This window comes from Jatropha curcas, chromosome 3, assembly GCF_041381405.1.
Source record: "Jatropha curcas cultivar XTBG-Jc1 chromosome 3, XTBG_Jcur_1.0, whole genome shotgun sequence".
Lineage (NCBI taxonomy): Eukaryota > Viridiplantae > Streptophyta > Magnoliopsida > Malpighiales > Euphorbiaceae > Jatropha > Jatropha curcas.
The window spans coordinates 13,190,037-13,203,064 of NC_143153.1; the positions used below are offsets into that span (position 1 = coordinate 13,190,037).

Genomic DNA, 13,028 nt, shown 5'->3' on the forward strand with positions numbered 1-13,028 from the left:
ACATGATCTAAACCTGCTTCATGATAGAACATATGTCATGTTTAGAACTTATATTTTATTGACATCATAAATTTAGGGGGAGCACATGTTTTATGTTTGATAAATTTATTTGTTTAGTCATCATCAAAAAGGGGGAGAATGTTGGCTCAAGAGTCAAATATTTATCTCGAGATTTTGATGATTAAAACAAAATAAATAAATTTAAATTATGTTATTTGTGCTAATAATATTTTATGCAGATTATATATGGAAAGTAATAAATAAACAAGGCAAGTCCTATAATTTAAAGATCATGAAGACTATTGAAGACCTTAGTGGTTAGATTTTTAGGATTCATTGTAGGATAGAGAGAATATCTATTTATAAGCACAAAACAAATTTCTTCTCTCTTTATCAAAAGGATTTTTTGAAAATAACTCTTTAAAAACCAAAAGTTTTTTTTTCGTTCCTTGATTATCTTACCTAAAATGGAAGAGATCTTGTCTCAATCATTTTTGGTAATAAATATCTTAGAAAATGTTTGTTTTAATTTTTTGAAAATTATCTTCATAAAGGTTCGAAATTTATTCACTTACCTAAATTAAAGAGACTTTGTCTCAAATGATTTTGGTAAGAATAAATCGAATAAGATTTTTATGCTCTTCATTTTCGGAAACAAATTTTTAAAGAGATCCAAAATCTTAATTTTATCTTCTTACCTAAACGAAAGAGATTCTATCTCAAATCGTTTTTGGTAAATATTTATTTCGAAAGATATTTTTTATTTTCGAAAATCTTATTTTTAAAGGAAAGTTAGATTTTCTTTTATTCACTTACTAAAAAGAAAGAATATTGACTCAAAAGATTTGGTGACAAAGGTTTCCGTATCTTCTAAAAATGGAAATTCGATATTCTGATTTGAAAAAGAGATTTCATTTTCTAAATACGGGATTTTCATCCCTCTCTATATAAGGCGTTCTTTTCTTTAAAAGATGTGGAGAAAAGAGTTTTTGTTTTAAGAGTATTCGTCCATTGATCATATCTTTATCTCTCAAAACTTACTCTCTACCCCCTTATTTCTTTTCATCTTAATATTTTACGTTTTATCTTTAAAAGAGAAAATAAATTTTATAACAACTTCTTTCGAAAAATAGGTCTGATTTCTAAAACGATTTTCTAATCTTAAAAACTGTTTTTCCTGTGCTTATATTTGCATTTCTGTCTATCTATTTAGATTCTGTAATTCTTAGTAGACAGGTTTTTATTTGACAAACTTTTGTGTAATAGCTTAGGTGAAAAGCTATTATGAAATAGGTTATCAAGCGACCTTCTCCATGAGAGAGATTCTAATGTCTTGATTTGAGTTCTGTACTCTGCCAAAAACAAAAAGGGTTGAGGTTAACTAGAACCTTTGGAAAATCTAGTGGGACAAAGGGTAGATCTAGGAGTTGATCTATTGCCTTGTACTTTTGGTTTGTCTCTTACCCTTGAAAAGAGATAACGTAGTTGAGGATCTCAAAATGAGTCTTGGGGAGTAGATGTAGGCGAGTTAATGCCGAACCACTATAAATCACTGTGTTAATCTTTTTATTTTCTGAAGTTCTGCTTGATAATATTTTATTTACACTTCTGTCTATATTTTAGAAATGCTAAAGTTGTTAAAGGTTTTGATGTTCTAAACTGGAATAAGCTTTATCTTTTCTGAACATTAGAACTCTGGACTTCTGCTCAGTGAATATAACAAGTTCTAAATTGTTCTTCTATTTTTAGTATATTTCACTACTTAGGTTTCTAATCAGTTTTCTAATCTTGATTGAAGCTTTGTGAAGCAATTCAGATTTCAATAACTGTCTCTCACATAGTCTTTTATATTTACCTAAACTTTATGAGGAAGATCTAAACATAATAACTTTCCTTCATAAAGTAGTTTTGATATTGCATAAGAAATTATGAAGCAGTTCTAATCAATAACTGTACTTTGCAAAGTCTTTCTATTTTCTGCATTAGGGCATTGCGAGGAAGTTCTAATCAATAACTTATTCTTACAAGTGCATTACTTTTCCGCTGCTACAGAATTCTGACTTGATTTTTAAAGTTAAATTTTTATTTTTAGAAAATCCAATTCACCCCCTCTCTTGGGTTGTGCCATACATATTCGGGACCCTCAGTCCTAAGCGATAATGCCATAAAAATGATGCTGAAAAAAAAAAAAAGAAGGTACGGTAGGAATAGTTGAAGTAAAGGCTATGTGTGTAATGGTCGGTGAAGATGGATAAGTGAGGACATACAACCCCTCCTTCGTCTCAGCTATACCAATCTTCTTCAAAGAGTGTGAAGCCTGTACAAAAGAGTAGTTATCATGAAGATGAAGACTACAGTGCAAAGTTGAAATCAGTTTAGTATAGAAATTAAATTGAATGTAAAATCAGGAAGATATAACGTATCAACCAAGTAAAAATCAGGAGAAAAAGTGACAGTACCAGAATAATACGTTATTAGGCAAGAACCATTTGGCAGTTTTACATTTATGGGTATAATTGAGGGCTTGAATTTGAAGGTATTTTATGTCATGCGTCTATTTGGCTACTATTATGGCAGTTACTAGAGTTTGAATAAGTCTTACTACTGTTATTTGTTTCCTTTATTTTTGCTAGTAGTGCATTTTTAATAGGGAAAGTAGTTTGAGTTGTACTTATAAATAACCAGTTATCAATGAAAAGAGGATAATTCATTATTTGTTTTTACTCTCTGTGAGAATCTTGGAGGTCTGGTTTTCCTCGAATTAAACCATATCTATTACCCTTTATTTTCTACTAAAACACCATAGGTAAACACAAGCACCACCAGTCTAAAAAAGATCTTTTTCCTCTTCATAGACCCACAACCAAGTCCCAGACTCAGACACGTGACAGGGTGGTATCAGAGCCTGGCATGGAAGAACAAAGATTGGGGCGCTTAGAAAGTGAAGTCATAGCTTTGTGTACTAGCCAAGAAAAAATATTGAAGGAAGTACAAGACATGTTTGCTTTCATGAATGCTAGGTTGGATGCTCTAACAACTACTCATGCTATGGAGAGCTCAACTGGTCCAAGCAAAAATAATGAAGTATGAGCTATTAGAAATTCATCTATCAATCATGAAGGTAACTCTCATGGCAATTGGACTCCTAAATTGGTGAAGTTAGAATTCCCATATGATAATGGGTCCGAGGATCCAACTGGATGAGTTTGCAGGGCTGAGCAATTTTTTGAATTTCATTGAGTTCCTGAGCAAGAATGGGTAATGTTGGCTCCCATTAATCTTGAAGATGTGGCACAAATGTGGTTTCAATGGATGAAGAAGGAGACACCACTCATTACTTGGAGGGATGTCAAACAAGGGTTGTATAGTAGGTTTGGTCCTACTCAATATGAAGATTTTTTTGGAGACTTAACCAAGTCAAGAATGATAAAACCAATTTGAAAAATTATTCGCTCGCATTGAGCCACTAACACCTACACAGCAAGTCAGTTGTTTTGTGAGTGGCCTTAAGGAAAATATCAAAACTAACGTCCGAGCTTGCAGACCCACTACCCTCACATCTGCCATCGGCTTAGCAAGATTGTATGAAGCAAAAAATTGGACCCTTTGTCGTGCCCCTCAACTAGAGGCAGCAAAAGCTGTGACTAATTCTTTTGCTCACACTCATCCTTTGAGCCATATTCCTATAAAACGAGTTACTCCAGCCGAGTTAAAAGAGAGGAAGGAAAAGGGATTATGCTTCAATTGCAATGAAAAATTTGGGCCAGGCCATAGGCGCAAGAAATTATTTCTCATTGAAGGATGCTAGCCAGTAGAAGACCCAGAAGATGATGTCGAAATGGAGATTAAAGACCAAGATGGAGATACAGAGACACTTGAGATTTCTGTACATGCTATATCAGGTGTGAGGTTGCCGCAAACGATGCAGGTACAAGGTAGGATCGGGAATCATCGAATTATAGTTCTGATTGATTCTAGGAGTACCATAATTTCTTAAGCATTCGCGCCGCAGAAAAAATTGGAATCACTCCAATTTTAAAAGAAAGGTTCGATGTGACTATGGCTAGTGGAGACAAAATTCCTTGCTTGGGGCGTTGTAAAGGGGTATGTATGATGATTCAAGGAATTTCAGCTATATTTGATTTTTATTTGATTCCTTTGGAAGTATATGATGCAGTTTTGGGCGCTCAATGGCTTAGCACCTTGGGACCGGATTTTTCTAAAATGACCATGCAGATAGAGATGGAAGGAAAGCAGATGACCCTCAAGGGCTTGACTGTTCCAGTGAATAAAGTAGTAGGTGAGTTTGAGATGGCAAGAGAATTAAAAAAGAAAAAAAGTGATTTTTGCTTACAGATATGTTCCCTCTCCTTGGATCATGCAAACACCCTTAACCCATCCAATTCTTATCCCCCAAATCTAGCAAATATCCTTCAAAAATACAAAAAAAATTTGACCAACCCCAAAGTCTACCTCCAACCCGAGCCCATGACCATAAAATACCACTCAAACCCAACACCTCACCCATTTGTGTCAGACCTTATCGTTATCCCTATTACCAAAAAAATGAGATTGAGAAAATGGTGTCAGACATGCTAGCCACAAGGGTTATTCGCCCTAGCCAAAGCCCATATTCATCACCTGTATTGTTAGTCAAAAAGTTTGATGGCTCGTGGAGATTTTGTGTTGATTACAGAGCCTTGAATGTAGCCACCATCAAAGACAAGTTTCCCATTCCATTAATTGATGAGCTAATAGATGAACTATATAGAGCCAAATTTTTCACTAAATTGGATTTGCATTCTGGGTATCACCAAATCCGGATGCACTCTGATGATATTTACAAGACAGCGTTCCGGACACATCATGGCCACTATGAATTTTTGGTGATGCCTTTTGGACTTACAAATGCCCCATCCACTTTTTAATCTCTGATGAATGAGGTATTCAAGCCCTACCTTCGCAGATTTATTCTAGTTTTCTTTGATGATATTTTAATCTGTAGCAGAACCTGGGATGAACATTTAAAGCATCTTGATCTCACCTTTAAAATTCTAGAAGCCCATGAGCTATTTGTCAAGAAGGAGAAGTGTGACTTCGCCCAAAAGGAAGTTAAGTACTTAGGCCATGTGATTTCAGTAAAAGGAGTCTCGGTGGATCTAGAAAAAATCGTTGCAATTAAGGAATGGCCGATACCAACAACTATTAAGGCGCTACAGGGATTTCTTGGTCTAACCGATTATTACCGAAAATTCATTAAAGATTATGGAAGGTTAGCTGCTCCACTTCAATAAAACATTTATGGTGGAGTGTGATGCATTTGGAGCTGGTGTGGGAGCAGTCCTTATGCAAGAACAGAGACCAATCGCATTTTGTAGCCATGCTCTCCACGGTAAAAATCTACGTTTATCAACTTATGATAAAGAAATGTTGGCCTTGATTTTGGCAGTTAGAAATGAAGACCTTACCTGCTAGGGAGAAAGTTCGTAATTTGCACAGACCAAAAAAGCCTAAAGTATTTGTGGGAACAAAAGATAAGTACCCCAGCTCAACAAAGATGGCTTGTCAAATTGATGGGGTATGATTTTATTATTGAATATAAGAAGGGAAAAGAAAATCAAGTTGCAAATGCTTTATCGCGCGTTCATGAAGTAGACAGTGGATCATTTGCTCTCTCCATGCCTATTCCTACTTGGCTGGAAACCATTAAAGAGGAAATCAAAAGCAACACAAAAGCTCAACACTTGGTGGCCCTATGCAAGCAAAGGGAAGCAGTAGGTCCATGGGAGTTTAAAGACGGTATTCTCTACTTTAAAGATAGAATTTATTTGCCATCTGACTCTTCTATAGTTCCTCTTATTGTTAAGGAAATGCATTCCAGCACTCATGAAGGGTACCATAAGACCCTTCACAGGATGAAGTCAATTTTTTACTGGCAAAAGATGATAAATAGCTTGCAGGAATTCATTAAAACATGTGATGTTTGTCAAAGGAGCAAAGCTAAAAATGTTAAGGCAGCAGGATTATTGCACCCACTTCCAGTTCCTACTCAAGTTTGGACTGATACATCTATGGATTTTGTGGAGGGACTGCCCAACCCCAAAGGAAAGTCAACTATTTTTGTTGTTGTTGATCGGCTTTCTAAGTTTGCTCACTTTATTCCAATTTCTCATCCTTATACTGCTTCGGGGGTAGCTCAAATATTTTTTTGAGCAAATATTTAGATTGTATGGGATGCCTAAGAGTATTGTTTGTGACAGAGACCATACCTTCACTAGCATCTTTTAGAAAGAACTGTTTAATTTGCAGAATACCAAATTCAACTTTAGCTCTACTTATCATTGCGAGACTGATGGGCAAACTGAGGCAGTTAACAGAGTGATAGAGATGTATCTTCGTTGTTTCACTAGTCATAAGCCCAGTGAGTGGGTGAGATGGATTCCTTGGGCTCAATTTTGCTATAACACCAGTTTTCACTCTTCTACTAGAGCAACTCCATATGAAATTGTGTATAGCAAGGCTCCTCCAAGTCTTTTAACCTATGTTCCAAGCACCTCTCAAGTGGAAGCAGTGGACCAAGAATTAAGAAATAGAGAATTGGTCATGAAAGAGTTGCAGCAGCAATTATCTAAGGCGTAGCAACGAATGAAAAAATACTATGATACCCACAGGAATGAAAGAAGCTTTGAAATTGGAGAATTTGTTTTCCTCAAGTTGCAGCCATACAAGCAAATGACAATGGCACTTCACAAGAATCTTAAGTTGTCTCCAAAATATTATAGACCATTTGAGATAATAGAAAAGATTGGTCAAGTGGCATACAAGTTGAGATTGCCCGTAGGCTCAAGGATTCATCCGGTTTTTCATGTTTCTCATTTGAAGAAGAAAGTGGGAGTTGACGTGAAGATACAAGAATCCTTGCCAATTATTTCAGTAGGTGAAGATTCCATGACAGGAGTTCCGCAAGCAGTCTTAGACAGAAGAATGAGAAGAAATAAAGAAGAGATCTTTATACATTGGCAAGGACTTTCGCCTGCTGAAGCTACTTGGGAAGATTATCAAGCAATGAAGACAAGGTTTCCAGAAGCCTCCCTTGAGGACAAGGGTGTTGTCTAGGGGGAAGGAATGTCTTGTGTCTATTTGGCTACTATTATGGCAGTTACTAGAGTTTGAATAAGTCTTATTACTGTTATTTGTTTCCTTTATTTTTGCTGAGTTGTTTCCTTTATTTTTGCTAGTAGTACATTTTTAATAGGGAAAGTAGTTTGAGTTGTACTTATAAATAACCAATTATCAATGAAAAGAGGATAACTCATTATTTGTTTTTACTCTCTGTGAGAATCTTGGAGGTCTGGTTTTCCTCGAATTAAACCAAAGCTATTACCCTTTATTTTCTACTAAAACACTATAGGTAAACACAAGCACCACCAATCTAAAAGAGATCTTTTTCCTCTTCATAGACCCACAACTAGGTCCCAGACTCAGGCACGTGACATTTTAGCAAATTGACTAGAAGTAAATCGGGCACTAGATTCAATAAAATGTTGAGTATTGTTGGCCTTACTCAATAAAGCTTTGGCATCCTCTTGTAAACCAGATGTTAATTGGCGTTCTTGTTGAAGAACAAGAGAAAAGACCTTGTTGATGCTAGGCATAGGTTCCATTAACATGATATGGGATCAAAAAGTAGCAAATTGCTCATTTAATCCTTTAAGAAAATGGATTACATAATCCTTTTTCACATAATCCCTAAAAATTCCAATAGCACCACATGAACAAGGAGTAGGACAGCTACAAGAAGGAATTGGGCGAAAATTAAGTAACTCATTCCATATAATCTTCAAATTAGTGAAATAATTTCAAACTGACAAGTCTTCCTGCTTAAAATCATATAACTCCTCTTGAAAATCAGAGATTCCTATAATATCTCCTTGGGAATAATGATATTTTAGACCTGTCTATACATCAATCGCTTTGTCAAGCCATAAAACACTTTGAGCAATCTGTGGTGAAATTGATCTTGTGATCCACGATTAGACCATGGTATTACAACGTTGCCATATTGAGAACAAAGGATCTATAGCTACTGGACATGGCAAAAAACCATCAATGAAGGCTAGTTTATTTTTGGAGGCTAATGTCATGCGCATTGATTTAGACCAGGTATGATAGTTAGAACCAATTAAAATTGGTGAGACTAAAATAAGAGCTGGGTTTTCATTTGGGAGAATGAAGTATGGATTGGAAGGGTTTTGTAAGTGGTCTAGAGTAACAATAGCCATTGAAACAGGATTAGACTTGCAAATACTGAAAACAGAGAAAATTTCAAAGCAATCTGAAATTTTTAAGAAGGTAAGAATCAAATGATTAATTGATCAAATACCAAATATGATAACAGGGAAATAAGAAAATCAAATTCAAGATAAGAGAAAATGAATTTGCAGATCTGAGACGAAAAGAAACAAATGCACATAAGAGGTTTAGAACTTGCAGAAGGAAAATTTTTAATTAATTAAAAAAATCTCAGAAGAATCAATATCCAACTTGTAAAGAATAACAACTTTGCTTAGTCAGCAAAATCAGTTACACGTGTGAAGAAAAATAAATTATCAATTCTATTAACTTGTTTATAGTTGATAGTAAAACAAAAACAAAAAAAAAATGTCTTTTATTTATTTACATTTAAACTCAAGAATATATTAAAAATTAAAAATATTGATCCCTAAAATATTAAAAATATTCAATTTTATTTGTAAAATAGTGAACATTTCAATCTTTGCCCCCTTAAATTTTCAAAATTTAAGGTTAGTGAAATAATTTTTTTATAATGAGTTTAATTCTATGGCTATAAGTGAAAATTCCAAGTGAATATTCCGAAGCCTTTTTTTTATCATTTTAAATTTAATTATCAATCCAAAAGCTGTATTTACCGAACACTTTCGCTTTCAACCATTACTTAAACAGCTAAAAGCTAACAACTAACATTTAACAACTACCAAAACAGATAATTTTGCTGAATAGACCCTAAACTGATATATGAACAGCTAATAGAATAGTTAACAATTGCAACAACAATTAATATTGCCAAACAGAATCTAAATAATTAATATTTATTTTAGTGAAGCTATATTGAAAGGCAATATTAAAATTAGAAAAAAATGTGAGGTACTTTCTTAATATTCTAAAATGAAAAATAAAGTGGAAAACACGGTCCATTGTTTCTGAAAAATAACTTCTTTGAATAATAATTTTTTAGATCTTTTTTGGCTGTTCTAAAAAATCAGTGATAGGAGAATAGTTTTCTTATCAAAAGAAAAAATAAGTCATTTTAAAGGAAAATAATTTTTCATTTTAAAGGGCAAAAATATTTTCTTGACATTGATATACGTGTTATAATTCTCTGAATACATACTTATGAATTTGCTAATTATCGATAGCCTCCATCATCGATCGGTAGGTCACGGTCACTATCCACTATTCTTAATTACTAGAGATGATCATAAATTTTCATTTTTATTTTTTTATTCAACAATAAATTTTTAAAATTTCTATAATTTAAAATTCTTTATAGTCTTATAATTAAAATTTTAATATTTTTAACTAATGAGTTATTTAAAAATATTTTTAAATATTCATAAACTTAATTTTCAAAGATAAATTATTTTTCGGAAATAATGTAATATAAAAGACACTTATAATAGGATGGATGAAATATTAAAAATCAAGGTCTAGATTAAAGAAAAATTAGTAATTAAAAAAGGTCGCTACGAACCTCAAAATTAGATTGGTTTCACGTCCAAGAAGTGTGGGAATATATTGAGGGGAAAAATAATTGGGATATAGATTATTTCTAGAAGGTATATGCTTCGAAGGTGGTGCATGGTGCAACCGAACAATAAATGATTTTCCTTAGCTATATTATCTTTCAAGTGGGCAGATCAGCAACTTAAGGGGATTAAAGAGTTATAATTACTTTTCTTTTTCCATAATAATAATAATAACAAAAAGCATGCAAGTATTTGAGCACTATTCCATTAAAAAATATCCACGGAATTATATATAATTACCAAATGCAGGATTTAGATATTGGAAATAGAATTATCTACTTAAATTTATTATAATATTTTGAGGAATTGAATATAAAAAATTGTAATTTGGCTCAGTTAGCAATGTGCTTATAAAAAATTAAATATAAAAAAATTAAAAAACTTATATTTTAAATTTATTATGATCTTCGCTCCGCAATGTGCTTTATTGTGTTTATTTTCTAATTCAATCCCTTCGTATAAGAAATGAAACTCTGAAAAAAAAAAAAAATACAATGAACAAAACTAGGCTAAATCATTAAAAAATTTCAAACATTTATTAAATAGTTTTAATTATACCGTAAATTTAATTTTATTTTTCTAATACTTTGAACTTAAACTTTAAACACAATAGCACCCTAATTTCTAATTGTACTCAATTTAATGAATACAATATTCTTTCTGATGGTCACCTTTAACTAAACACTTATTTTTTAAAACTCTAACTTAACTTCAATTCTCTTCCAAATCAGACTCTTTCTCTACCATCACTACTTATAAATAAATAAATATTTATATTTATTTATATAAATATTAAAATTAAAATATTCATCGTAAAAGTAAACTACTTTTTATTTACTAAAAGTAAAATTACATTGTAATGAATAAAATCTATTTTCATAAGAGATTTAACTTAAGTACCTAAAATTACATATCTACATGACAAAATAAAAATCTAAACTAATATTCTATATTTAAAACTAACTAAAATTTATTATTTTACTTGACTTTTTATGAATTTAAATTTCTAACTAATATTAATTAGGGTACTGTTAAACGATAAGTTTTTGGTTAACCTGATTATAAGTTCAACGAAAATAATATTTTATTCATTAAATTGAGTACAATTAAAATTAATATGCTATTATAACTAAAATTGAGTACAATTAAAAAATTACCGGTAAAGTTTGAGATTTTTTTTTTAATAATTTAGCCACAAAACTAGAATGAAAACTTATTTATCTAACATTCATTAATGAAATTAGTAAAACGTTAATTATTAGTTACATCGGATTACTTTTGTTGGCTTCATGAGATTTATGTGGTATAGTTTAGTTTTATTAGTTATGCAAACAGTAGTCAAATGCAAAATGTAAAACTTGATCCTCTCATTATTTTATGAGTATAATAAGAAGTCTCTATTTATAGTAATCTATTTATTACATATTTAATAATGTTTTGAAGGTTCTGTTTGTTTCTCGAGAATAATTTGTCTTTAGAAATTAATTTTCAAATAAAATATTTTTCTTAGAAATTATTTTCCAATTAACTCATATTTTTTGTTGTTTGGTAGCTTATATAAAAATTGAAAAAAATTTACCTAGACCATAATCATGGTCAATTTATGAACCAAACAAATGAAATTAAGGATTTTCTAAAAACTATTTCGACTTTATCCTTTTTCATAGTTTATAGTGGGAAATACTTTCATTTGAACAAAAATCTTTACTTTCGTTGGTTTGGTCTATAAGTGGATCCGTAGACCCAATCTAGGTAAGTTTTGTCCTTCAAAATTAGTTTTAAAATACTAAAATTTTTAATTTAGAAATCTATAACAATATTTAAAATGTAGAAATTTTATATTTTAAAATTTTGTTATTGAATATGAAAAAATGTATAAAAAATGATAGATTATGGTTGCTGCACGTGGCAGATAGGAGCATGTGATTGGTTTATAAGATTATAATACATTTATTCATATTTGAAAAATACATTTTTTAAAATGAGAAGACATTTTAAAAAAATTGACTTTTTTAAAAGAAAAATATTTTTTTTGACTGATTTCTTAAAAACACCAAAAATGAACAATTGAAAAAAAAATTTTTATATAAATTATTTTAAATAAATGGAGTCTAAATATTATTATATTCAATTAAAGAAATAAGGAAATGAGAACAAAATATTTTCTGATTAATTTAAGATTTTCCAATAATATAATAAAAATTATAAAAAATGAACAAATTACCACTTACTAGGCAACCAACAATATTATTTCACTTACTTTATAACCAACCAACAATATTTTTCAAACTCATGTTTCAAGATAAAATGAAAAATTAAAAAAGAAAACTGAGAGACTAGAAAGGTCATGTAAAGAGAAATAAATAGAGAGAGAGAGAGAGAGAGAGAGAAGAAGAAGACAAATAAAACAAAGTAGAGGTACAAAAGTGCAAGAAAGAAAATAGGAAGGAGAAAGAGCAAATAAATCCAACAGCATGAAAAGTAGAGCTACCTACCAAATCCTGCACTAACTTAATTGTAGCCACTCGTCTTTCTCACCAACTCGGTCAAATACCAAGTGCAAATAATACTTGAAAATTATTAATTCTTAATTAAAGGGTCCCGAGTCAATTGCATCCTCTCTCCTCTCTTCACCACCTTCCATTTATATTCCCTCTTGTCTTCCATTTCTCCACTTTGTCCACAATCTTATACCCACATAATACTTCTTCTGTTTCTTACTTCTCTTTTCCTCACTCTCTCTCTCTCTCTCTCTCTCTTTAGGGCTAAACAGAAAAATACTAAGAAAAGAGATTAATCAACAATTATCCATATGGGTAGATCTCCTTGTTGTGAGAAAGAACACACAAACAAAGGTGCATGGACCAAAGAGGAAGATGAGCGTCTCGTCAACTATATAAAAGCTCATGGTGAAGGTTGTTGGAGGTCTCTCCCTAAGGCTGCTGGTAAGAATTTTTAAACTCTTTATTTATTTTCCTTAAATACTAAAAAAAGAGCGCGTGAAAACAAATGATTCAAATAGTCGACTCCAAATAATTTTAATTTGAAATTAAGGTTTAGATATTATTGTTGTTTTAAAGTTAATTTTTTTCAAGGCAAAAGAGACTTTTTAAAATTTTTTTGTGGTTTATATTTATTATCACTATTTTTTCATGATCTAATTAGTACTTTTGTTTGATTTTGAGTTATAGGTTTGCTTAG

General features: G+C 31.6%; 1 protein-coding gene across 1 annotated transcript; it reads left to right on the forward strand.

Moving 5' to 3' along the window:
• The first annotated feature begins 6,738 nt into the window (after positions 1 to 6,738).
• Positions 6,739 to 7,116, forward strand: LOC149497586 (uncharacterized). The gene has a single exon (XM_089719221.1). The coding sequence runs from the start codon at positions 6,739 to 6,741 to the stop codon at positions 7,114 to 7,116; it is 378 nt and encodes a 125-aa protein (XP_089575347.1).
• The last annotated feature ends 5,912 nt before the right edge of the window (positions 7,117 to 13,028 follow it).